The sequence below is a fragment of the Hylaeus volcanicus genome, chromosome 8, assembly GCF_026283585.1.
Source record: "Hylaeus volcanicus isolate JK05 chromosome 8, UHH_iyHylVolc1.0_haploid, whole genome shotgun sequence".
In the NCBI taxonomy this organism is placed as follows: Eukaryota; Metazoa; Arthropoda; class Insecta; order Hymenoptera; family Colletidae; genus Hylaeus; species Hylaeus volcanicus.
The window spans coordinates 8,052,137-8,078,186 of record NC_071983.1 but is presented as its reverse complement, the minus strand read 5'-3'; the positions used below and the strand labels follow the sequence as shown (position 1 = coordinate 8,078,186).

At 38.9% G+C, this 26,050-nt stretch overlaps 2 protein-coding genes and 1 non-coding gene across 3 annotated transcripts; 2 read left to right on the top strand and 1 right to left on the bottom strand.

Moving 5' to 3' along the window:
* Positions 1-212: 212 nt before the first annotated feature.
* LOC128880619 (homeobox protein ceh-19-like) lies at positions 213-14,110 on the top strand. Its single transcript, XM_054130891.1, has 5 exons — positions 213-766; positions 1,236-1,358; positions 10,122-10,348; positions 13,407-13,543; positions 13,614-14,110. The coding sequence occupies exons 1-5, from the start codon at positions 592-594 to the stop codon at positions 13,822-13,824; spliced, it is 873 nt and encodes a 290-aa protein (XP_053986866.1). The 5' UTR covers positions 213-591; the 3' UTR covers positions 13,825-14,110.
* Trnam-cau (transfer RNA methionine (anticodon CAU)) lies at positions 12,876-12,948 on the top strand. Its single transcript has one exon. It is a non-coding gene; the product is annotated as a tRNA-Met (tRNA).
* Positions 14,111-14,262: 152 nt separating the features above from the next.
* Positions 14,263-16,781, bottom strand: LOC128880618 (cyclin-H). The gene is made up of 6 exons (XM_054130889.1): positions 16,142-16,781; positions 15,412-15,636; positions 15,173-15,346; positions 14,878-15,103; positions 14,682-14,793; positions 14,263-14,579 (listed from the first exon to the last, which is right to left on the bottom strand). The coding sequence occupies exons 1-6, from the start codon at positions 16,358-16,360 to the stop codon at positions 14,438-14,440; spliced, it is 1,098 nt and encodes a 365-aa protein (XP_053986864.1). The 5' UTR covers positions 16,361-16,781; the 3' UTR covers positions 14,263-14,437.
* Between the last annotated feature and the right edge of the window lie 9,269 nt (positions 16,782-26,050).

Here is a 26,050-nt window from a genome sequence, read left to right as displayed (position 1 = left end):
ATTACCACCGTTTAGTGACTGCTACCGTCGCGCTGTACGAGATCATTAGGGGCTCCTTCGAGAAACGCACGTGCTTGCCAAGGACCGCCCAAACTCTCGCGTCATTGGCCATCCAAGGGATGACGTCGTGAGCACGTGGCTTTTCGATACCGCCTCGGGAACCGAAGAATTTCACTTGGCTGCCAAAAAAGAATATTGTTGGACATCGCGGGCAACTCTGACAAACAGTCGCTGGTTTCGACTCTATTCCCGCGAACGGATCGCTGAGTACGCGTATATCGATCCCCCGAATCGATCTTTAATCATCGATCTTCGAATCCTCTACCCTTTCGATGGATGATCAGCACTTTGACCCAGGACATCAGTGTTTTGTGACACGACAGTGATAATCACGGAATGTGAAGTGAATCGTAGATACTCGAGGCACTGCTATCGTAGACAAGTTGATAAACTCATTTCACTAATTGAGCTTGTTGAATGTGAAGAGATAAATCGCGTTGGAGATATCTAATCGTTCGATCGCCGCATCGATCGGACTACCGAATGGTGATAAGATCTAGACGACAGTGAAACACCGTTGGGGAATTTAGGATGTCAGAGGAACGCGCAAAAACGTATGATCTGACCAAAGAATCGCGCGAGTTGGCCGAGGGCACGAAACTATGCTCGTTCAGTATCGAGAGCCTTTTAGCGCCGAGCAAGAAAAGCGCGGATAACGAGGCCCGTTCGCCCGCTCGGACTGAAATTTATTTACACGGACACGAATGTGAGTACTCGCGTTAGACACAATGTATCAAAGATGATATGTTGTGTAGATAACCAGTACGAACGACGAATAAAAGATGAATTATTCTCTCATCGTTCGTTTAACGAATATTTCAATTGGAGTCGTAGCACTGATTCTACAGTAAACTTAAATTTCTGTTTAATTATATTTTTTTTAAATTGCCCTCATAGAAATTCTGTCTTTACGTTTCAACAATTTTATTATAATATGATCTAAATGGCGTCGAATGCTTTCATTTTAATTTCCTTGTTTGCTTCTATTTAAATTAGAATTTGAATTCCAGTAATGTTTCCCGAGTAAAGACTGTTCTTTTAGAAATTGTCCTTATGTTTCAAGAATTTTAATATCATTAAGATGGTATCTAATTCTTCCATTTCAATTTATTGTTTGCTTCGTAATGTAAATTTTTAATTCTAAGTTTTTCTTACGACGTTAATTATTTTAACAGCGAACGACTCTGAGGGATGGAAGCTGGTAGCGCCAGATTCCTCCATGTCCATGGCAGAGGAAGCTGAATTCGACGATTCTGATATCGTTTGTTCCACCACTCCTGAACCAGAGATGTGTTATGGTGAGTTAAATTGCATTTCTTAATACTATTTACTCTGAATAATAGAGCAATGACAAAAATAACGTTCGCAAAATACGTACGAGAAGGAAGTTCGCAAAGTATTTCTTTTGTTTGAAGAAAATGTCAGAACGTTGTAACAAATAAAACGAAATAACATTTATTATGTTACTAAATTTACCGACAGACATTGTTTTGCAACGCCAGACTGCAGAACTTTGACATTATGCAAGTGTCTCGCACTTGTGTTTGTCTTTTCAAGTTACTTAGTTAATTATGATACATCAGGTGAACAAACAAAGACAGAGGCTTGGAGTTTGTTTGAATTCCTCAACGACAAATAATAAAATTATTTATTATTTACTGAACATTCTCTGCAATATCTTTATGTTTCGTTAAACCATTTGATTAATGACTGTAGGGACACTTTTTTGCAAAAATTGTTCTGTTGACATATGTGCAAATACATATTTAAATCGAGCGTGATTTCAATTTATTCACGATCGATGGTATTATGAATTGTTTTTTAACGGAAATAATAATTCACCAATAATATTCAGAGGGGCACTATTACAGACTTCGATCTGCAAAGAGCGTCGTCTATTGCTAAACGCGCCATTTTGTCTCTCAGAAACGAATCGCTTGACTCGCATGAGCCGAATACTGATTCCTCAGAATAGCGTATAAATCGAATCAAGGCTCTCTGTATGAAAAACGGAGTAAAAAACAAAAAAAGAAGAAATAGAACGAAATAATTTAGGCAGTTATGTAATTAAATTAATTTATTTCAATATAAAATGAAACGAAATGAATTGAAATGAAAAGCAAAAAAGTATCAGTCCAACGATATTTTATTCACAAAATTGAACTGAAACTTAAGATGGATGTTTATTAAAGATCGTAGACTTCTACAACGTCACGACGATCGAGACCCTGTAAATGTAAACAAATATGATTATTATCGCTTCACGAATGACTCTTAAGAGATTAGATGCGTTATCATGTTCAATCACTCACTTTCCACTAAATTATCTTCGTAATACATATTACAGTAGATGCTCGAAATGGTGGCTTTGCTCAGCGGTACATTGTCTGAAGTACTAACTATTCTGTTCTTCTTGTCCTCTCGTGTTGTTACTTATTTGTTATAAACAACTCGTTTAAATGTCCCAAAAAAAAATGTTTGTTTACATTTATAGATTCTCGCACGTCATTCCGTTCAATTCTTCCAGTAAAATATCATTTCAAGATCATATTATTAATTACACATATTTGAACGTGTTTTAATGCTAGCTATATAATACAATAGGAAAAGATATATATATATATATATTTCTCAGTGAAAAAAAATCGATGACCATGAAATCCACCAAATGAAAATAGAAGTTGGAAAAGAATGATTGTTGCAGCATATAACTAAAAGAAATATTCAGGTAGCCTGTGTTAGATGTGTCACCCTGTATATAAAAATTCAACTGCCTTTGAATTCTTCCTAAAAATCGCCACGAGTTTCCCAGACAACCCAATATTTTCATTTAAATGCGGAAAACTGAAGAACGCTTTGAGCTTTTCAATGAAAGCGTTTGTTACATAGTGCGTAATAAAGAGTAATCGTCTCCACTTAATTCGCATATTGTTACCAACGCGGACGTGAACGGGAGTAATTGTTACAGAGCCGAGGCCGATTGCCTCGCGTGGCAACGAATTGGTAAGTTCGCGCGGAGGACCGTTGGCCCCGTGAGTTTGATCCATTACTTCCTGTAGGGTCCACGCCCACTCAATGTTCCTGCTTCTCGTCCACTATTTATCTGTCTCCTGCTAATTCTGCCATGGAAATGCAGCAAAATGTGCGTTCGCGCGGTACCTAGCCACAGAATGAAAAAAGACACCGAGGACCGCGAACCATTCTGCGACATCTTGCGCGTTGGTACATTTGATTTCGCTTCTTTGAACGCAACGGAGGATCGTTAACTCTTCGCGGCACGAGAATTTTAGTAGCTTTACGAGCATTCGCACAGAGGGAGGGTCAAAGAAAGTCCGACTAGCGAACTGGGTTCTTTTTATTAACGGAACAAATATTTTCCGAGCCAATTTCTTCTGATATGTTGGAGCAATCTATACTAATATTATAAAGAGGTAAAGTTTGTTTGTTTGTATGTTATGGGTAGTCCCCGGAACTATTGACCCGATTTTAAAAAATTGTTCAGTAATAGAAAGCTACACTATCCCTGAGTAACATAGGCTACGTTTCATTTTGATAAAACTACGTTTCCAATTTGAAATCTGAAAATTTGTAAATCAAGTCGGAAGAAAAGCGTTGCTTGGCTACTTTATCGCCGACCGCGATTAGTAAACTGAAACCTTTTTAGACAAGGATGCCGCTAGACTTTTCATTCACGACCGTAGGATATTAGAATTAGATAAAGTCATTTAATTGTAAATGACTTTATTCATTTTGTCTATAATAGAGTATTTTTCGCGATTGGAATATTGTTTTTGACATGAAAGTTACACGAGCCCATAGGGGGTTATCGTAGTTGTTTCGAAAAGTACAGTCTCAATGCTCTCTTACACATGTCTATATTAAATCAATACGTTTATCTACACATACATTCGCAATAATCGAGAAATGATTGCGACAACAATGCTGACTGCTACTGTACAACTTCCGACTGTAAACTGTAACCCCCTCATCTCGGACGAGCCCCCATTTTTTTGTAGAAATCTCTACGAAAATAAGCCAAGGCAGGGAGATTCGAACCCACGATCTTCGGATCCATAGTCGACAGCTTTTCCTACACGACTAATCCCGCACCTTTACGATTCGTGTTCATGTTCGAAACAATTTCGCGAGCTAATCCACGAATACTCTAGAATCTAAAAAAAACCATCGAATCGGCTACAATTCCAGCAAGAGAGGAAAACAAAATCGAAAGTTGATCAAATTAGCACGTTGCAAGATGAACGTTATAACACGCTGACAGTTTGCGATTTACGAACAGCTACGATAGCCGTTTGCTGATCGACGACTCCGCGCAACTTAATTTCATTCCGCTGGGATAGCCGAGTTCCTCGACGACTAATTTCCACCAAGGATCCCTGGCTCGCGTGATTTACACGGCATAATGGTCGCCGCGATAAATTCGAGATCTAAGGAAAGGACAATTCTCGTTTGCGCCGTGCGCTCGGACTTGAGATATGTGGGACGTCCCGTCCAACTACAAAGCCGTCAACGCGACTCGTAAATCTTTGAGAGAAGCAACGTCGCGAGCGAGTAAACCCCTCCGAAAGATGCTGTCCTTTTAAACGAATTCAGCTTTCCGACTTCTAATGAGCTGTTTGTTTTCTGCATGATTCTGTTTATCGCGCGCGGACCATAAATTCGCGCACCTTTGCGCACGCTGAGTGAATGAAAATAATATCTTGACGCGCGTTGAACGTTCTCTTCCACGCAGCAATTGTTCATATTAATCTTCGTCAACTCCTCTGAAAAACCCATTCTGCATGTGCTTTGAGTTACTTATGGTTTAGTAAACATAATTCAATGGAAAAATGATAATTGCATATGTGCAGTGCATTTATTATTTTAGTTTAAGTAGAAATCTTTAATCGTTATTTTGTTACTATATGTTAAATTATCAACCTTCTAGGTTCTCGACCTGGTCTCCATTATAATGAATCTACAGGGTGTCCCAGAACTCCTCTAAGAACTGGGAATCCTTTGCAAACAAGTCGGTGAAGGCTTCGTTTTTGTATTATTAACGAAAATCATCGATCAAACACAGACCCCGATTAGCGCGCGCTTAGCCGCGAGAGCTTATGCTAAGTAGCGGCATAGCCAGCTGAACGCGCGCAACTCGGGCGCTGTGATTGGTCAGTGATTTTCGTTAATAATTCAAAAACGAATCACCATCTGATATTTCTCCAAAGGAAATTGTGGTTCAGAATCGTTTCAGCTACCCCTTATTTCCGGTTCTTACATTAATTCTGAGACATTCTGTATATATGAAGATTGATAATGTTAGATTTTTCATTGAAATCTATTAGAGAAATTAATCTCGTGAGAAAGGAGATACTGTTTCTTCCGGTGTGTACTTCGAATGGGTCACCCTGTTTATGTAAAAGACGACAGGGCCACGCGCACATGCGAATTTAGTCACTCTGTACGTTTTCGTTTAGTGGTTCAGTTCCCTTCAGTTAGAGCTTGAGGAAGGAATGCCAATTCCAATACAATAAAAGTACTTAAAAGTAAATTGCAACCTAAGGATTATTTATCGGACCTAATTTCCTAACAGATAGCCATTAATTTTTGCTTATTATTATAATTGCAGTAATTATAGAAGGATAACAATATGCAAAATTTGTTCGTATAAGTGCATTGGAATGGCCATCATTGGTCACGATAAACACCCTGCATTCTCATTGTACTAATAAATCATACCAGTAGTCATCTAAACTCAACTGTAACCAATTCCATAGCGTTCGATTTTGCGCGCAACGTCGACCCCCTCGATGACAGGAATCTTGCAACATCGTGTTCCGCGATGCGAAGCAGTCCAGCTTCTTCTTTTTACAATCAGTTGCGAATGTTGAAATATCGACACCGTTCCGTTCAAGTCTCTTCTTAACCGCGTCGGTGCTGCTGCACAGCTAATTCTAGATCATAACAAAGGGCCTGGCCATCTGTCTGTCTCCGTGGCACGGGTTGACCAATCGGCACGGCTCGCGCGCGAATTAATTGTCCCGACGGTGTTGGCCCGCGCGCGTGAAATCGTGCAACGCCGAACGAATGAAAATTAGCCACGGTTTATCGCGCATTTCTACTCGTGCTCCCGCCATTCATCACCGAATAATTAGGAGACAAGTTCACCGCGGCTCGCGGCAATTAGGTAAACTAGAGGGCGTGGTGTTCTATTTCGGCGACGCTTCGCGGCGCTCCTTCAGCGACGGGCGTGCTTCACGGACGTCTCGGCGTCCTTTTTGTCCCGTCCGCGTCCTCTTCTTCCACGGTCTAACCCTTTCTTCTTCTTTCTTCGCGGAGCTCGTCCGTCAATGCAACCGAGTCAGAAAGTCGACGACAAATGAGCCGTGCGAGGGAACGGGGGGGGGGGGGCCCCCCCCCACCCTCCGAAAATATTTTCCTCTTCCGTTCGTTCGGACGCTTCCGGCAAAGAATTTAGCGTCGATGCCCCGAGGAACTCAGACTTATTTTCTTTCGTTTGTCTTGGGAAAAAGTACTGGATAAGAATTCACAATTTAAAGCGGTGAAAATGCACACCTCTGGATAAACAGATAGCACGAGTGTTGCTATCATTGAGTGTTTGAGAATTGATTCGAAATTGTCTCTCAAAGAATGGTATCCAACATTTTTCGATAATCACAGTTGTACTTATTGAATTATACTGTAATTTAATTGTCTACCCAATTCGGTTACCCAATCGTACTTCAATTATGTATTAATTCAATTAAATAACTCAAACTTTTCAAATAATTCATTCGCTAGTTACTGTTATCATGAATCTAATTACGTTCATGATAACAGTAATCAGCAATTGAAGTAATTAAAAAGTTTGAATTATCCAATTCAATTAGATAATTCAACGTTATCAATTGTATTTTATAGAAAAAGATTAATATTGCAAAATTGTCTGTCCGGTAGACAATTTTCTGCAATGAAATATAGCATGGTCTTAAAATTGCAAAATCCATTAACTGTTTAGCCGTCACCCTTATGGAGCCACTTTGTATAATACGTGAGATATATGATGATAGTTCCCGGTTCATCAACGTGAACGAGTTCAGAACGACGATCAGCGTAGCTGAACCGTTTGGAACCTAGCGAATTCCAAATGATTCATGAGTTCTGACTTGATGAACACTAACTTATTTGTTTCATACTAAAAGTAAATCAATAAATATCGTTTCACTTTGTCAACAAACTTTTTGAAAAATCTTAAATTATAGTGTCGGAGCACTTGATGTAGTCATAACTTTTTATATTTGTAGTAACTTTCATGAATACTATAGATCAACACCATTAAACGACAAACATTATTACATCGCATTTCTCAACTTTTTGTTTTATGGAGTTCATCGATTTGTGAAATAAACGGCTCAAATAACTCTGTACAATAATAGCGTAATTTACGTACTTGCAAATTCAATGTTATTCCATATAAATTTAATGGTCATATAAATGTTCATACGACACATATTCTTCATTTTTCCAAATAAATTTTCACCACTCACTGACGATAAGGTTCGGCCACCATTGTTCCAGACTACCGTTTACGCAATGAAACGTAAACATGTGCAACACGTAGAACAATTTGATATTATTATCCGTGCACACTGATATACAGGCGTCGGAGTTGGAATCTTTCCTGAATTTACACGTGCAGAAACGTGCGCGTCGCGCAACGTGGTGCCCACGTCGAGTGAAATAGAGGCGGTACGGTTTTAGCCGACGACGTCGGTAGTACGGGCTGAAGAGAAGACCGAAGAGAAAAACGCGCGAGAAACGCGACAATTACGTCGCCATCTGACAATTAGTAGCCGGTAAATGACACTACGCGGTCCCCGTAACCGCGACGCAAATACTTTTTTAGAGATATTTATTGCCCCCTCAAACCCGAGGTTCGCTCGATTCGATCTATTCTCCTTCTGAACAAGGAAGCTTCAACCATCGATTTATTGGTGCTAAAATAAGCGATGCTTTCTTCAGGTTTGACGGATAGTTCTACAGTTGGGGACGAAACTCAACATTTTTTATTTTATTTAGATATGTACAGTGCTATGCAAAAGTACTTTAGTATAGGCGTCAATTTTTAGTTCTTTTTGAGGATTTTTTCTTAATCTATAAGGAAGTTTTATAAAGTCTTTTGTACGCAGATTTATTTAGTTTTTAAGAGCATGCACGATTTTGTTGCAAGTAAAAATAATCAAAATTAATGTGTCCAGCTTACGCCTTCTAAAGAAGAATAGGTTGTATTTATGAATGCTCAACTAATTAAGAGTTAATTATACGACCTACGAATAAACAAAAGAATGGAACAAATGATTAATAATTATTTGGTAGAGGACAGAGACTCGTACACGCATGCCTTAAAACTAACTTAGAAACATGTCTTAAAACTAACCAAACCAAACTAAGGCTCGTTGAAAACATAGAGACAATAATTCGTGAAACATTTATGTCGCAGCAAAATCATATTCCCCGTCATTGTTTAAATATTAAGTATTGTTAGCAATTAATGTAACTATTGACAGAAATTAATATTTAGTTGGTGCAATCGATAGATATTAGAATATTGACAAATTTCTCACGATTAATGTCTCGAATGGATACTTATTCTGAACCGTGATTGTTATTAATGTTTAATCGAACACTGAATGGTACTCATATAACGATGAGAGTATTAAACACTATCTTAATAACAGATAACAAAGCATTAGTTGTCTTAGCAAAATGCCTATTAACAGGCTATCAGTCGGTGAAGTGTTTTCAATTGAAATTGTTCTCACGAAGGTGATACAACCATACGGCTATTCGGATTTCGTGAAAGGTATAATATAGCTTCGCTGTGTCTTTTTTTTTTTTCTCCCCGAAGAGGCAGACATATATCCAGTAGTCGAGGCGTCGCGGTGCCACGGTTTTTCGTCGGATGAGTAATGGGCAGATAATTAGAAGATGATCCCCGGAGCTTAGAGCGCGGTTCTGTTACCAGTCGACTAAAAGAGACCCCGAAGACATTCCTCACCAGCGAGGCGCGATGTCTTGTACGCTCCGCTTGTACACTCGGGATAAATATAAATATAAACAACTTCGACGGGGCAAAAAGGTTCCGAGATTGACGAGGAGGAAAATTTCACGGGGGTAATTGAGCCTCGTCGGGTCTGAACGAGTCGTTGTTCGGATCGATCTCGTTTAAAAGCAATTAAAAACGAAAAAAAAACAGTCGCGCTACGGACGTACGAAACACGCTCGCGATTAATGACTGCCCCTTCCTTTAGATATCCCTCGATTTAAGCGGTTAGAAGAATTTTTTTTCTATGCTAAGTTGATAAGTCCAAAACAAAATTTGTTAACGAATTTACAATTTAAAACTATTGGGACAAAGTAAAATTGTATAAAAACAGTTTTACAAAGATTTTAAGGCTCGATTACGTTAATCTCTTGCGACACACGTGTTATTACTGCTCATTTAATTACAACGCGGTTTCATTACATTTAATCGCGGAAAAGTAACATGACCGCAATTATTTGATAATTACATGATAAGAAAACGTTTTTTAATCATCAGTCCCCAGTGGACGCGTAACAAGAGTTATCTCTAGACTGTGGATTTTATACATTTATGGTGTACACGAACATATAAAGAAAACATGATCCAGAATATTGATCCAACATTATCTGTATATAGATATATAATTATCAATAAATAGATAGATAATATACTTTACATTGTAAATTTTACAAATTTTAATTAAAATACACTATAGTGGGCTAAATTGATATGCTCGTAGATTGGAGAACCCTTATTGATAGCAATGTTTCTCAACCTTTTTGGTCTAAAAGCCCACACTGTAAAATCCGTTACTCAATTCGCCACTTTTAATTTTTAAAAGCTTACAAAATACGTAACTCTTACAACGTATCTCTTACAAAATAGTATTTCACACGGGTGAAACCGCGTGGTGCAGCTAGTATGTTATAAATGTATTACGTCGAAACTCTAGTTACCACTTTTCCAAACGATGTTGCAGAAGCATGCACCAGCAGTAGCGGTGCCAACTCCATGACAGGTGCGGACAGAGACGTTCAAGAAAAAACCGTCGGCGCGATTAGCGATGACGAAAGGAAGAAGAGACCCCGCACGGCGTTCACCGCCGCACAAATTAAGTCGTTGGAAGCGGAATTCGAGAGGAACAAATACCTGAGCGTAGCGAAAAGGTTGCAGCTCAGCAAGAGTTTGAAACTCACTGAAACTCAGGTATACATTATGTTATGTACTCATCGTTATTCATCCTCGACGCGAAAGTGATACTCTGACACTGTGATACGATGGTTAAAGATGGTTAAAGATGTTCAGGATGGGGAAGTTGAAAATTGAAGGGAAACACATTCTGCGGAAGTCGTCTCGACCAAGGTGCACTCGACACAATAAATTTTGATAACGTTCGCTGCGACTTCCGCAGGCTTCGCCACCTGAAATAGTTTAAGTTCCATGTACCCCGAGTTCCTCAAAATCAACTGCCTTCTGAATTATGATTTCTGGGGGCCACCATATGTGTAGGCGCCACATCGTGGCGCCATGAGGCGAAGGTCGCCCTTTAGGACCAATTAGCACTTGTACGCCCTTTCTTCTCGCTGTCAGAGAAGGAATAACAGAACAAAACGATTTCTTCTTCCTTTCACAGAAATCTTTAATTAACTCTCGGCTCGGAGATGGGCAAAATTAATTATCTGTGTCATTCGTCAAAAATGTTATAATAATTTTGTGAAGAAAATTCTTGTTTCTACCTGACAAAAAGGAGCTCGACGTTAAAGGGTTGATGTTACAACAGGAGAGAAAACTTTGCCATGTAAAATTTGCTTTTCTACTAATTTACAAGTATTTAGAAATAATAGAACTGAGACATAAAACACGAATAAATATTTCCGAGCGAACCACGAAATACTACCCATGCTCGAAGCCACAAAGCTCCCAACAAGAATGTCAGTAGCTGCCACTAACAATAAGTTCTAGCCACGGTCTAACTGATGTTTTCATGTATTCGAACGATTTCGTCGCGGTTCTAATATTACCCTGGCACTCGGAACTCGTAATTTCGGGAAAGATTTAAGTAATCTCCGCGATAACTGCACAAAGTTGTAAAATAGATTAAAGCAGTTGCATAAGTCGACCGTTTACTTTGTAGCAAGTGTCGCGGCTGTTCTGTTGGCCGCGCTTTAAATTAATTAATTTATTATAACGCCCCAGATATTTCTCTGGTCCGTTCGGTCGCGAGCGACGGGATAAGCAACGTAGCCAACGGTGGTAATTGCCAGAACGGTGGAAATATCGCGATGGGCACCGCGAACGAGACAGATAATTATCTTTCGCGATCATGGCAAAAGGGAGGACGATCAGACGACGGATCAGAGGGAAGAAGGAGACGTGTCGTGCCGCAGACATAACTGTCACAATATTTCTCGTAGTTAACGAGCCAGCTCCCGGGAGTCCCCTTCTTCTCTTGGTGTTTCTCCGATTCAGCATGCCACAAGAACCAAACGTCCCGGACGACGGATGCTCCGAGGCGACGGCCCGAAGAGGCGTCGATTTTTTAATTAGGATATATTACCGCTTCGAATGCTCCGAATCCGGCTTGCTCTCAGAAAATTCCGAGATCATTTTTTCCTCGTGGTCGCCTCACGTGTTCGTTCGTTTTCGCTTTTCACCAGGCAGTTGGGCTCGATCCACTTCCATACGCAGCGAAAACTGTGCTGAATGATTCCTCGAGCAACATTAGTCAAGGTGGCGTCGAGAGCACATCAAATTCACCCGAGATCTCTTATTGAACTAATTTACCTGAACCTGACTGTAGTTTGATCTCGTGTTTCTTTATTTACAAAATTGATCGCATGGTAGGGTCAATTTTTCTTGGGGTATGGCTTTCTTAGAACAGTTGACACTCGAGTAAAGTCATATCATACATCTCCGCTCATTGGACACTTACGAACATTCGCCACCTACAATCAAACACTTTCAACTTCGACTAATCGGTCCACAATATCCTTTTCCAATCTTCTATTGACTAATTCCGATGATATTTAACTCACTGAAGTTTTTTAACTTTATTTTTAAGCCTTGCATGCGAGGGTCGTGGTCCACGACTCGCGCGCGTCGTTTGTGCCTCACGAAAAAGAGAAGGGCGAAGGGTGAACGATTACCGCGTGATGGTCGATTTGAGGGCACTTGAATCCATTGAAAAAATTATTCGCGAAACATTAATATTACAGCAAAATTCCACACAATTGCATCAACAATCAACAATTGTTAATAATGGATTTAGCTACTGTCGGAAATTAATTTTTAATTATTTAATCAATAGATATAAAAATATAGAAAAATTCCTCACGATGCATGTTTTCAATGAATACTTATTCTAAACCGTGATTCTTATTAATATTTGAGGGAATAGTATATTTTACTGTTTACATTATAAAGGCTTAACCAATTCAAGGATATTCATTTTAATTGCATCTCGAAGTTTCAGATTGTTATTACTATTAAGCATTACATTGATTTACTTGCATCGTTTGTTCGAAAAAAATTCTCGAAAAATGCCCTCTTAAGATGTGAATAACCCTTTCTTGATTTTTGAGAAATCTTGTGTTCACGAAGTGTTCCAAACATTTTTTATGCATTATATATCGTTAGAATTTTAAAAATAATTTAATGTTGCTTATACAACCCTTAGAAGTATTGATTTGCAAAGTTAACTACTTAATTATACTAGGAATAGCTTTGTACAACCGCCTCGGTAGCGCAGTAGGCAGCGCGTAAGTCTCATAATCTTAAGGTCGTGAGTTCGATCCTCACCCGGGGCAATTTTTTTGTTTCGATATTCCGAAATGCAAAGAAATATCTAACTCATACTTTACCTCACTTTACGATTATTTGTAAAATTTTCTTTTTATTTAAGTACATCTTCCATAACCACTGTAACGTTTCACGTCTAAGGTCTTGCATCTTTTAACAAGTAAGGGTATAGCGCGAAATCCTTAAATTGCATTCGGAACAATTGCCAACTGAATGGAAAACTTAATAAAATACTAAATAAAATATTAAACTGTCGGACTATGAGTAATTTCATCTTTTTCAGGTGGTTTAAAAATATTTTACCATGCATAAAAGCTAAGTAAACGACGAAAGAGTTTTTAACTTACCTAACACCTAAAGAGTTAAGGTTTTCTAGTTATGCACATAATGCAAGAAGTATACGTATAATACTACTCGCTATCATCGAATTCACCTTTCAGGAATCTCCTGTATTTTTTGTCCACAGATTAAAATTTGGTTTCAAAACAGGCGCACCAAGTGGAAAAGAAAGTATACAAATGACGTGGAGTTACTGGCGCAACAGTACTATTCGAGTTTGGGGATTCCCACACCGCGACCGATTTTTGTCGGGGATCGTTTATGGTGATTATACTTTTCTCTTTTTATATTTATGAATATTTCATTTATTTTAAACTGCGAAAATATTGTACAGGTTCTTTAACTACCCAGGACAACCACAACCAACGACACCGATTTTTCCTCAGCATTTAACAACAGTCCCTCTACCACCTGCCTTGCCTATCGTGCAACCATTGCCAAGCAACCTGTCGATGGGACAACAGTCGATTTTTCAAAATATACCCACCAACAATCCGACGTATCATTTGAGTCAAAGGTTGGACTTCAGGCATCAAGACTCGTGAATACATAAATGATACACATTATTGCAGTGCATTTATCAGAGACAACAGTTGCGCAACTGTCGATCGATACTCTTAGATTCTTTGCTTTGATTCGTCCATTCGAAGTGACTAGACGAATCAAAGCAGAAAATCACTCAACAATTGTCTCTGATGAATGCACACAATGAGTAACTTTAAAAACTTTAGCTTTAGCGTTTTGCACTGTAAATTTAAGTCTTTTCAAGCAATAAAAATCGAAGTTAATTACCAAAGTCTGTACCGCATGAGCGGATAATGGAACTGAAACCATGGGAACATGTGTTTAGTAGGTCAAACTCTGAGGAATCGAGTATTTGTGATTAAGTAATAATAAGGACTTAGGAAAGGTGTAAAAATCGTATGAATTTCGTTATTTGCATTTATTATAAGGAGACAGTATATATTCCTGTTTCGAATGGACAAAGTGAAGAAATACATTTTTATTTCCAAGTAATATACAAATAGTATTAATAAATAATATTGTAATTTTTCTGATGTATACTATTATAAAAAGTAAAGTAATAAATTATTTATTATACCTATACAATAAATTGAGGTATAAAAATGATAACGAGAGTTCTTATAGTTTTATTTATTAAAGGGCAGAAGGAGACAAGGTTTTACTGACTCCCAGAATCTTATCATCGCTTGCTGCTTGGTCCTGCATAATTTTGGCATATTTCTCATTGTCTTGCAAATCTTCTTCATCCAGCATTTCCTGCATCCTTTGTTTATATCTGTAATTATGTACTGTTTAAAATCTAGTCAAATTGGAAAATATCTTATTCGTATAAAGATGAGATATTAATTAACAGGTTATCTTAAATTGTTATATTTACATTTCACTGTCGGGATTATTTTCTTGATTTCTACATTTTTCTAATTTCTTTTCTAAAACTCTCACCACATCCCTCGAAGGAGATTCTACGCATTTAGCCATAGACCTTATCTCTGTAATATTCATGTAATATCACAGTTATGCTGTATTGCAAAAGTATTTGTAAGTACTATAAGTTCAAAGAACAATATATTTACTTCTTACTGCTTCAATTATACACCCTAAGTGTTCTTTTGAAAACAATATATCGGTCACATAATTGTCTAGATTAGCAGATGCTCTAGATGCAGCATGCAGTGTTGCAGCTAATGCAACTTGACTTGGAGCATAAAGTAAAACGCTGTCCGTCAAGAAGACTCTTTCTAGAAATTCGTCTATGTATGGCCTCAACCTTTCTGGATTTTCCAAAGAAGAATACCTTGTCTGAAAGTATACAAGCTACATCTGTCAAGGCATAACATTCATTCTTGTATAATGGCTTTGACGATATACCTTGATATCTATCATTAATCCCTCTACGGGTCTAAATGGATTATGTACTGTTAAATTATAGTTCAACTGTTGCATAAGAAGTAATTCATTATTAAGTATAATGTCAGATGCCTTTTCTCTATCACCTTTAATGTTGGCAACAAACTGATATATAGATACATTGAATTCCTCTACCTAAAATATTAAACCTTGTTATGAAATGAATTTGCAAACAAGTTACAAAGTAAAAGGATAATTACTTTACAGGCCAAGTAAACACACGTGACTAAAATCTCTTTTGGATGATAGTCCATAACACTGTTCCTGAGGTAGAACCTTTTAAAGTAATGTAATGCTGTTGCTATAGTAGCTCGGGGCATTGGAGGACTGAAGCGTCGACAGAAATCTCTCAATTGCGATTCATAAAATCGAAGTAACGTACGTTCCTCTGTGTGAGATAGAAAATACTCCTCCCTTTCTTCTGGCTTTGTAAAGTATATTTAAAATGAATATTTTGCATAGAGTAATACAACTAATTTGTTAATAGTCAATCAGTGTTGATCAAACAGTAGGATTAAGTTTCTGTAGCATGTAAGCAAGCAACATTTTGTAAAGGTGGTTTTTGAGAAAAAAAATGTTTATATTTACAGATAGATTTATATGATATAGCGATACAAAATTGTAAATATTAGGCTGGTGAAATTGAGCACGTTTATATTAAAATAAAGACATGAAAGTAAACAAAATGAAAAATGACATAGAAAAATAACAATACAAAACAGCATGCGCATGTATCAACAAGTTCGATCAAAAACATTTCAATTTATCGATGGAGGTAAAAACATATATAACCTGCAATAAGATTACGAACATGTTTCATCGAAAATTCGAATTCTATCTTAAACTACACGATACATAATGAGAGATTCGTTCGAAAATTAATACAATTAATAAAAATAACGAGTTAACATCTAAAATAAAACGACTTACTGTCATATTTGCTCCATGCCTCTCGATGAACTCTGCATTTGTTTTCTCTCGCAGCACTGTTAAATCATTCTCGTCGCTAAATATCCAATATTTTTTCTGCGAACTTTGCGGGAACATCGTCGTTCCGTTTCTTGACCGGTGGTTTAAAAAATCCGTAGCACAATCACATTCGTAAACAACGTACCGCAAGTCAATGCGGTAAAAACAGGTGATGCTCATTCATGACGGTATACAAATATCAAGTTTGAGCTGGAAAGGTGTAGAGGGCAGCATTAGGTTCAGTCGACTAAGATTTCAAGTCGATATAGTAGCGATCTGCAGAATGAAAGGGTTAACAGTTGGGTTGCAGGAAAAGTTTTGTTCCTGCAGCAAGTAGAAGTGTTTATTTCTTTATTTCTTTATTTTATATTTATTTCTTTATTTTATTTTTATTTATTTATTAGTCTGCTTGTTTTCAAGGCAATTTAGGTACGAATTAATATGCAGTTTTGTAGAAATCTCGATTTTTTAACATATTTTAATGTACAACCGTACATGATAAGCATGTTGACACTAACTGTATGAGATTCAAAATTTAAGATAATATAGACAGGTTGTAGTAGTTAAGAGTCACTTTAAAAAGAGGTACATATTTAAGATTACTAATCCTATTTGAACTTTTTTAGTCCCTTTCAAATTTCAATCAAGTACGGTTATTTATAATATAGCATACATATAATTTAAATAAAGTTACTTATCAATTATTTTTCTAAATAGAACAATTTTTATATAATTATTTTTCTTAAAGTAGAATATATATTTGATTTTGTTTTTATTTTCAAATAAACTATATTGCTTTTGTCGTGCTTTAAACACAATTCTTCATAAGTATGCGCAGCACACAAAACAGAAATGTAAAGTACTAGCAAAAAAGCCCGTTAGTAGGCTACCCGTCGATAAAGTATTAAGAACACACCTTATTATTGTAAATATATGAAGCGAAACGCGCGATAGGTGTGCTCTGATTACAAAATCATAACTTTTAAGTAAATTATGATAGAGCAAAGGATCGAATAGCAAACCGACATTGAAGATTCAGACTTTCACAAAAAAGGATGGTTGCGCATAAACTAATGAAAGTGGAAATACGAGTTAACTCGCGATCAATGAACACCATCAGGCCATAAAAACACGAATATACTCGTGCGAAGTGTGAAGAGATGGGTCGTTAGAAGAAACTACAAGCCAGGAATGTAAACAGAGGAATGTCCCGGGTAAAAGGGATCGTATTTTCTGGGAACGTGATTGTACGTGGCGGTAATAAACAAGATCGGCGAATGGTTGGCAGAGGGTCAGAGGTGGGGGTCCAATTTTAATATGTACGCCCCCGCAAGCGGTTGCACGTCGGATCTGAGGGGGCGTTCCTGCGACCCTTTGTCAACCGATGACGCCGCTGCATCTTATCACGATCAAGGCTCGGGATCTCCCATTCTGCTCCTCTACCTCGTTCAGCCCTCGGGGCCATCCCGGAGCTGCCGCTTGTTCAAGCAAAGACGTTGCCTCGACGTCTCGGTGGCTATAACTTTCTACTTTTTGCACGCTGATTTATGCTTCTTTATGCTTAGCGACGATACGTCGCCGTGTGGTACACTGGGATCTCTTAAAATTTCGCCAAGCATCTGCATCGCCTATCTCTCGGATCTCAGATCCGAGATAAAAGAGAGCGGCCTCGAAATTTCGTCCTCCCTGAATTGAATTTTTCCATAAATTATGATACAAGAAATTTTATACCCCCCAATAGATTTTCGCTAATTGGTGCACGATCATTGTGCTTTTGCGTATCGTACGTCGGTGTATTTTTTACGGACGAGTTCAGATGCGCCTTACAATTCGCATCTTACAGTTGTAAACTATCAAAATTGGACGAAATGACGAGTGAAAAGGTTTTATGAATTTAACCGAAGGCATTCACGTGTTGAAAATATGAAGATGACGTCAATGATGATGAGTTCAGGTACATCGTACAACTTATTCTCTCCCTCTCACTCTCATACAAACATATACACACACTATTAGCATCCTACAATTGTTTAACTATCAAAATTGGAGCATTCAGGTGTTGAGAATATGAAAATGGATACAATTATTATCGTGTTTACTTCAACAAAATAAATAGGCGCAAGAATTCAATGCACCATTTCCAATCATCCAAAAAAGTACTTTAAATAACGATATTACTACAAATTTAGGTCCACATAAGAGCGTAATTATATAAAGAAACTATCAATTTTCAAGCTGCATTGTATTACAGCTTCAAAGACAGATTGAAAACATTTCTCACAATCACACCTAGAACTCCCAAATAAACTGTTTGTACCCTCATCCAGAGGAAAATTGAGTCGAGGACCTTCTCTCCCGATTCACAGCGTAACACGAGTTCGAATGATTACGATACGAACCTTCCAGTGATTAGAGCGATGTTGGCATGGCCAAGTCCGTAGTCGACCCCATTCGAGAAGTTTAATTTCCGACGAGATCCATGGCTAGAAATGGTATGGCACCCGAAAGTGAAGTACATCCGCCATTAATCTAATATTGCGGTTGCCGCCGCCCTCGACTTTGCGTGCTACACTCTAACCCTATTATACCTTGGCTCCCTTCGTACGAACCCATACACCAACACGCGGCTCTTGGGGAAACACGTGCGCACATCTACGGAAAAGCGTCTCGCGTGGACACAGCGAGAAGGACAGCCAATCGGTTCGGTTTGCTGGTAATGATAATGCAAAATCAATGCCTGGCATGGCGGACGAGGTGTGACGGGCAAAGTGGATTACCTTCGCACCCCTCTACCTCGACGGTTCACCGCAATCAAAAAGAAGTTTATACGGAATCGCGTTTGTTTTCGTTGAAAGTTGCTTTAGATAGGGCCAACACTCGAGGTTCCGAAATAGCGAGGTATATTTTGGAACTTTGGTGGTTTTGCTCCTTATTAGCGCGTATGGCTGCGAAAATATTCCATGTACGGTAGCCAACATACAATGGTGGCTAAAATAATACATATAAGTTACTGTAAGTAATCTAACGTCAGTTAACCCTTCTGGCCTACAACGACGAGTGAGATTCGTGGCAAGGAATTTGGCCCATAAACAATAAGCACGAGTTTGACTCGTGGTACTTCCTAACTTCCTGTTTAATATGGCCCAAGCATTCGATTTCAAAAATTATTGAAATAAGAACCACTCTAAATGTATAGAGATTAACGTGTATAAAGATATGTATATAGATATGTATATAGATTAATTATGATGGACACCAGGTTGAAATCTCAGAATACATATACATATACAAATTTATTATAGTGGACATCAGGTTGAGATCTCAGAGTATTCATAATTTAACCTGACAAAATGTCAAATCAATATTCTTACTTAAACCGTAGTCACAAACGATTGTATGTGACTGAATGTACATAGATTAATTATAATGGAAATCAGATTTAGACCTCAGAAGATTGGTAATTGAACCTAACAAAATATGGAATAAATATTTTTCCTTAAACTATAGTTACAAAGGCAAAGACCGAGAACTAATTTCCACGCCTAATATTTGAAGTGAATTCCGTAACATCGTTGTCACATCTATTATTTTGGCCACCACTGTGCACATTGTTTTTCTTTTCGCATGCGTGACCTATTGTATCGCATGACCGTTAGCATGCCGTGGTATCGTCGTCGGTTAACCCGCAAAAAGTGGTATCACGCCTGCTCCTAACACTCTTGGTCTGATCGCCGAGGTATCTGGCACGCGAGCCTTTGGCGATCGAAACCTTCTCGTGCGTTGTTCCTCGTGATGGACGTACTGTTTGCATATTATATGAAGTCGGTGGTCACAACTCTTCCTTTTCTCGCGTGAAAGGGACCCCTTGCTCTTTGCTTGCCACCGCTACTACTTCGAGGGTTCGAATTGTACGAGCCACGACGCGATTTCTCCAGAACCAAGCGATGCAATCTGCTCGCGGTTTGTTTGGCGAATCAGGCGAACGTCGTACACGGGATATCTAAATACGTAACTGCACGGTAATATAACACGTCGTTACGTAACGATCATGATGCGCAACTCGCGTGTAATCGTTACTTAAAACTAGATACGAGTTTTATGGAAATATTTCATGCAAGGGATAACAAGGATCCATTTTGCTCGTGAAACGTGCTGCGTACGGATCTCGAATTTCGCGAAACTAATACGTGGTTTATCATAAAAGCTTCTGAACTTTTATTGCAGCTCACTCTAATATGGTGATAATTGTAAATGTAAATTTATATTATTCGAAGTACATTTATTCTGAAGAAATACAGTAAAACCCCGATTTTCCGATTTAAGAGTCAAATCTAAAATAAGGAAACTTCGTAACTGTACAAGTAAATTATAGTTGTAGTCACTATATACGACAAGTAAGACGAGCAATAACGAAACAAGGCTGTACACATTTCATTTGCGGGCCAATAAACGCGTTAACTAACCAGAACGAAGAAAGTTCGAAAACTTTTGAGAGAGACCGCGTATGTTTCGACTTCTTTAATTATTTAATGCACCCTTCGTGTTAACGAGCAGTACATCACTCTCCTCTGTACACGGCGTGCATTATCTACTATCGGATGTCCTGGAATAATGCGCGTTCACTAGTCTGTGAAATGATCGTACATACGCGGCGTGTGTACGAAACTAAATTTATCAGAGACGTCGTTACGTAACAAATCATAAATCTCGCAGTCAGCGAGCGTACATAGCTGGAAAATCGCGGTTCTTACACGAGCCGTCTGCGATTGGTTGTGCCTCTGTGCGCGTGCGCACGCGAGTATGTTTACGATTGTGTATTCGTACAAATACATTTCTGTATCGCGTATGTACGCAAACATCGTACGTAACGCAACTTGGTGTACGTCCACGTCTCGCGTACGGACGTAATGTTCGTCGATGATGTACCGTCGTATGAGTCATGACGTTTAACCGTGATTACTACAATTTATCAAGGCTGCAGTAGGTACGGGACCATTACGAGGCCCTGCGATCAAAGACAATTTTATTTGGCGAAACTTGGGATAACTTCGTTAGGATTCTGTCTTCTTTCTGGAAGTGTTTGCGATTTTTTACACTATCGATAGGTAAACAAGATTTTTAGGAGTAATATTATAATAAAAAAAAGAGTTATTTGCAAGGATAATGACAGTCACTGATGAAATTGACTATATTATTAGGACGGTTGTCGTATTAAACTCACAATTGTTCAAAAAGAAGGCAACAACTAATTTATTCAACAATTTCTTACCAAATTTTTTAACGAATGGTCAACGCTTGTTATTTCTTGTTGTCAAAGTTCGTCGTGCAATCATTTCATCTATTTCTTGAGTCCCCGTACATCGCAAGTAAGGGGTTAAAGGAGGACGTGTCGCGGCGGATTGTCCGTCGGCAATCGACTACTCACAGCTCGCTTCTTTTTTTATTGCGAATATTAAATGGCAATATGAAATTACGGTTGCATCGTGGAACAGTGTTCGAGATGTGTATCGAGATATGCTTCGAAGTGATTGCGCGAACGGGACGCCGCTCCTGAACCAATTATCGTCTTTGAAATATCCACAACGATGCGTTCTGCGCTCTTGGCCATCGGGAGATGCAGTATATAGATTATAAAATTTTAAATAGAGGTGTATTTATTGTTTATTTCTTTCTTAACTGTTACTGAAAACTTACTAGCTGTTAAAAGTTACTATACCACGTCTGACGTGACAAGCGTTCAACACGATAAATGTGGTGATGTCAAGGGTTAAATCGATATCATTGTACTGTAATTAATGTTACCATTGTCTCGATTTTATTAGAAAAAGATACGTATGCCACTTTCAAAATAAACGACCACGTATTGCATACTAACTTAATGCGTCATTTTAATAAATATCGTGCAAATGCTGTGCACATTAGTGGATTGACCCATTCACTGTCAGACAGAAAAGCGTTTTGCCTTGGGCGCCAAGATTTAATTCTCTACACTCGAGACGCGACTTACAAGCGACAGTCTTTGTTTATTTTATCGTTAAATTTCGTTGAATCTCGAACTGTTGGTAGCAATACTGGTTCATAAATAGGTTTCTAGAGAGGTCCTCTCAAGTGCCATTGAGGACCTTTCCTACAGTTTCCTAGAGCTCAAACAGATGTGGCAGAAATTCTTTCTACATTTTACCCATAACGTTTGGCTGTTAGTTTCGACCAGCTTCTCGTAGAAAAAAGATCTCAGCTCATTCGTGACATTCTAGAAATAAAATAAAAACTTTTATTTAATAAAATTACTACTTTACTATTTAATTACAACCCCATTTCCAATAATAAGCGTCCGAATACTTCCACTAGCCACTGCAAGCTTGAAAAGTGTAAGAGATTCTCCCTTTACGTCACATATTCTTGAAATTGTGAATCAAGCAAGGATTATTAACCAACGAAAGGAGAACACGGCAAGTCGAACAAAGCAAACCGAAGAGACGAGGAGGATGAAGAGGGAGCCTCGAAGACGGCTGTCCGAGTGCAACCTTCGCCCCCGGCGGGACCGCGGTCGGCGAAACGCACGTTGAACAATAAGGAGCATCGTTGAAGAAGAGAGAACGGTGGTAAACGAAGGAGAAAGTAACGCAGAAAGAAAGAGCAAGGCATCGCTCGGTTGTATACGGTATAATTACAGAGGGCAGAGCAGTGGCTAGACCCGCTACAGCAACTTATCGTTGCCCAAGGCGGCAGCATGCTCGAAATCGGCTGGGCTCGATCCTGTTGCGACTTGGTCCTAATTCGTATTCGTGCCCCGGGTGTAACAGATAGTATATACCTCGAAAAACGGCGGAAGGACTGCCAGGAATCTCCTATGCTACGGCCTCCTCCCTATCTGCCGCTTTCTTCCTATCTCGTTTTAGCAATGCAAATTTCCGATGGTCAACGGTAATCCGCGTGATCTGTGATTCTGACGAAACACTCGCGAAACAGCGTTTCGCGTGGTCTTTGAAAATGTATCGGGTTTCTGCGTACAAAAGGGATGATCTGCATTGGCCCTTCGAGCCTCTATGACTTTGGTCCGGAACAAGGTCTTTTTATCGAAATGAGAATCGAAAGATTCGATGTATTTTTGTTAAGGAGATGCGAATACAGTGCGGGACAAAATGATAGTTTATCCGGTACAAAAGATTGCATTTAAATACAAACTTGCTGACGATTCAGTCATATACTTATTTGTTTAAACAATGAAAATGTAACAGCATTTTGCAGCATACAGCAATTACAGCATACACAAAATCAAAGCAGAGATAGGATGGATCGATTTTCTATATGAATTTAATGCAACGTTTTAGTTTATGTTTAAAGATATACGTAGGAGTAATTACACATAAGTATCTGATAAAGCAATTTTATTATACTACGTTATACTATATAATACGTTTAAATTCAGGAGCTAGAACAAACATCAACCGAGTTTCGTCGAGAATGAGCCACCAAATTATGCAATATAGTACAAAACTATTTAAAAAAAAATATTTATATACATACTTTGACACTTTACATATATAGTCTGTTTTGTGTAAATAAACTGAAAATCGTATTCGTGGAACGAGCTTTACGAAGGTTGTGGGGAGAAATGTGTTCGGTAGAACAAAATGGAAGCCTATTTGAGATGTTTGAGTGTTTTAAATTTCATATTAGATGCTATTAAGCTATAAAAGGAATTATAAGAGTATAGTGTTCTTCTAAGAAGTACTAAAATGTGAGGTTCGTAAATTTAGTTCGAAAATGGGATCCTCATAATTTGTAAGAGTATCCATACTAAACTCCAAACAATTAATTCTAACTCCTTATCTCACGACAGACACGAATTCTTTAAACCAATTGATACTTCCAGGGCAGAACACAAGAGATTTGTCATGCATCCATTGTAATGTTTAATATGACAGAGGTAGCGATCCCGAGTCCTCTAATTTCGGTAAGCCGCAGCCACCAATAATTAACGACTATAATTACGGGGGTCAGTCCACGTGACGTAACTTAACGAAACGTAACATGGCGCTCCGAAAATCCCTCGCGGGTGAAAAATGTGCATGAAGATGAACGCACCTCGATCCACTCGTATACACGCGTGTCATGTTGATACGTGTCCGGTGTGTCGTCTACGCTGACACCAAAGAAATGTTCAAACTTATCAGATGTCGCTAATTACTTTACGACGAGCCCTTATCAGTCTGTCTAACGATGCTTAGCAAATTGCAGCCACGTTAACGTCTATTAGCGTTATTAAATAAATTGAGGAAAAAAGAATCTCGCTGTGCCAACAAAAATAACGACGTCTGGTCGAAAGTTTCGAACGTATCCGTTCGAACGTTGTCATTACTGTGCACGAAGAATTATTTCTGCAACGCGGAGCAGTCTTAAAATTACAGCAGTCTAAATATATTTTGTTCTTATAATTACACGGTGCATGACTGTGCCGTAAATGGAAGACGACAACCTTGTACCAGCCTGCGTGAGAGACTTCGAAGCGCGATTGCGTTTCGCGGTCTCCGCTTGCGTGTGGATTGTGTGCTTTTTTTTTCCTCTTCACCGAACACGGAAAGGGAAGAGTTCCCTGAATGCGACAGAATAACGCAGGAGCTCTGCGCAACGCTAAGTACGAAGATACAAAGGAAACTTAATGGAGCAGATTATCATTTACATAGAATAAACTGACGTTGGCATTGTAACCGAAATTAGGCAACGTGAATGTCTTATCTCGATCTTCGCACGCTTCCATACTTCTATTTTGCGTGTAAAGTATATCGCGCCTGAGTGCGTACGACGTCCGAAGTTGTTCTATTGCGAGTCATTATTGGAGACAAGGCTTACGAAGTTCACGCGACCACTTCATCCTTATGCGAATTCCTCGAGTAATATATTGCATGGACTATTGGATGATGAGTAATTATACATTTATTATAGAGTAGTATGTACGAGTACAGTGCAGTTAGTTGTTGACACTGTTCTTCTGCGCAGTCCGAGTTTCATTTTAAAATATCTATCTCAAAGAGGTAGCGATCCCGAGTCCTCTAATTTCGGTAAGCCGTAGCCACCAATAATTAACGACTATAATTACGGGGGTCAGTGAAGGTGATACTTTGTTTATACAGATTAATAGACAATGCATCAGTTCTTTTTATTTTTTATTTAAGCATTTCAGGCTTTATTACCCAGATTGCCAATTAAACGTAAACAATGCGTTGCACAATAATAAAAGTTTAACGCAGAAAAAGAGAATTCGTGAAACCTGCTCGCGGGTACAGTACGCACCTCGCGACCAGAGATTATCCACTTTTGCGGTAATTCGTGGCTTCCGCCGCGCATGCTGGATTGCGCAAGATGGCCGCCGTCTCGAGATTGCTGATTGGCGATGGCGGGGCGGGCTATTTGAGCGGCGGTTGGTGGTTCCAGCACAGCCCGGTGCGAGTAATTTTGATCGTGATTATACTAATTTCATAGTATACCCCTTCTCGGTGGCTTAAGCACTGGGTGAGTTCACACGAGCAGCAGTACAAGCCAAGAGTATCCTTACTCGCGAAATCGAACGCGGTCCGTAGGATTCCTTTGGAGGTGCGTTACAGTGTTTTTGTGTTGCCAAAAGTTGACGTCAGTGAGAGGATACGTTTGTTTCATTCCGAACGCACTAACCGATCGGACTATTCGACGCGTAATTGTGGTCATGAATCGCACGCTGAGATTAGCTGCGTAAGTTCGCGTATGCACAGTGAAACGGTTCGGTTCGATCGATGGCACTGTTGTATAACACATCAACCCATTTGCATCATTAGCGCATATAGGCGCGCATTTTGCCTGGAAGGTATCGCCGGAGCGCTGTGTATGCGTGTG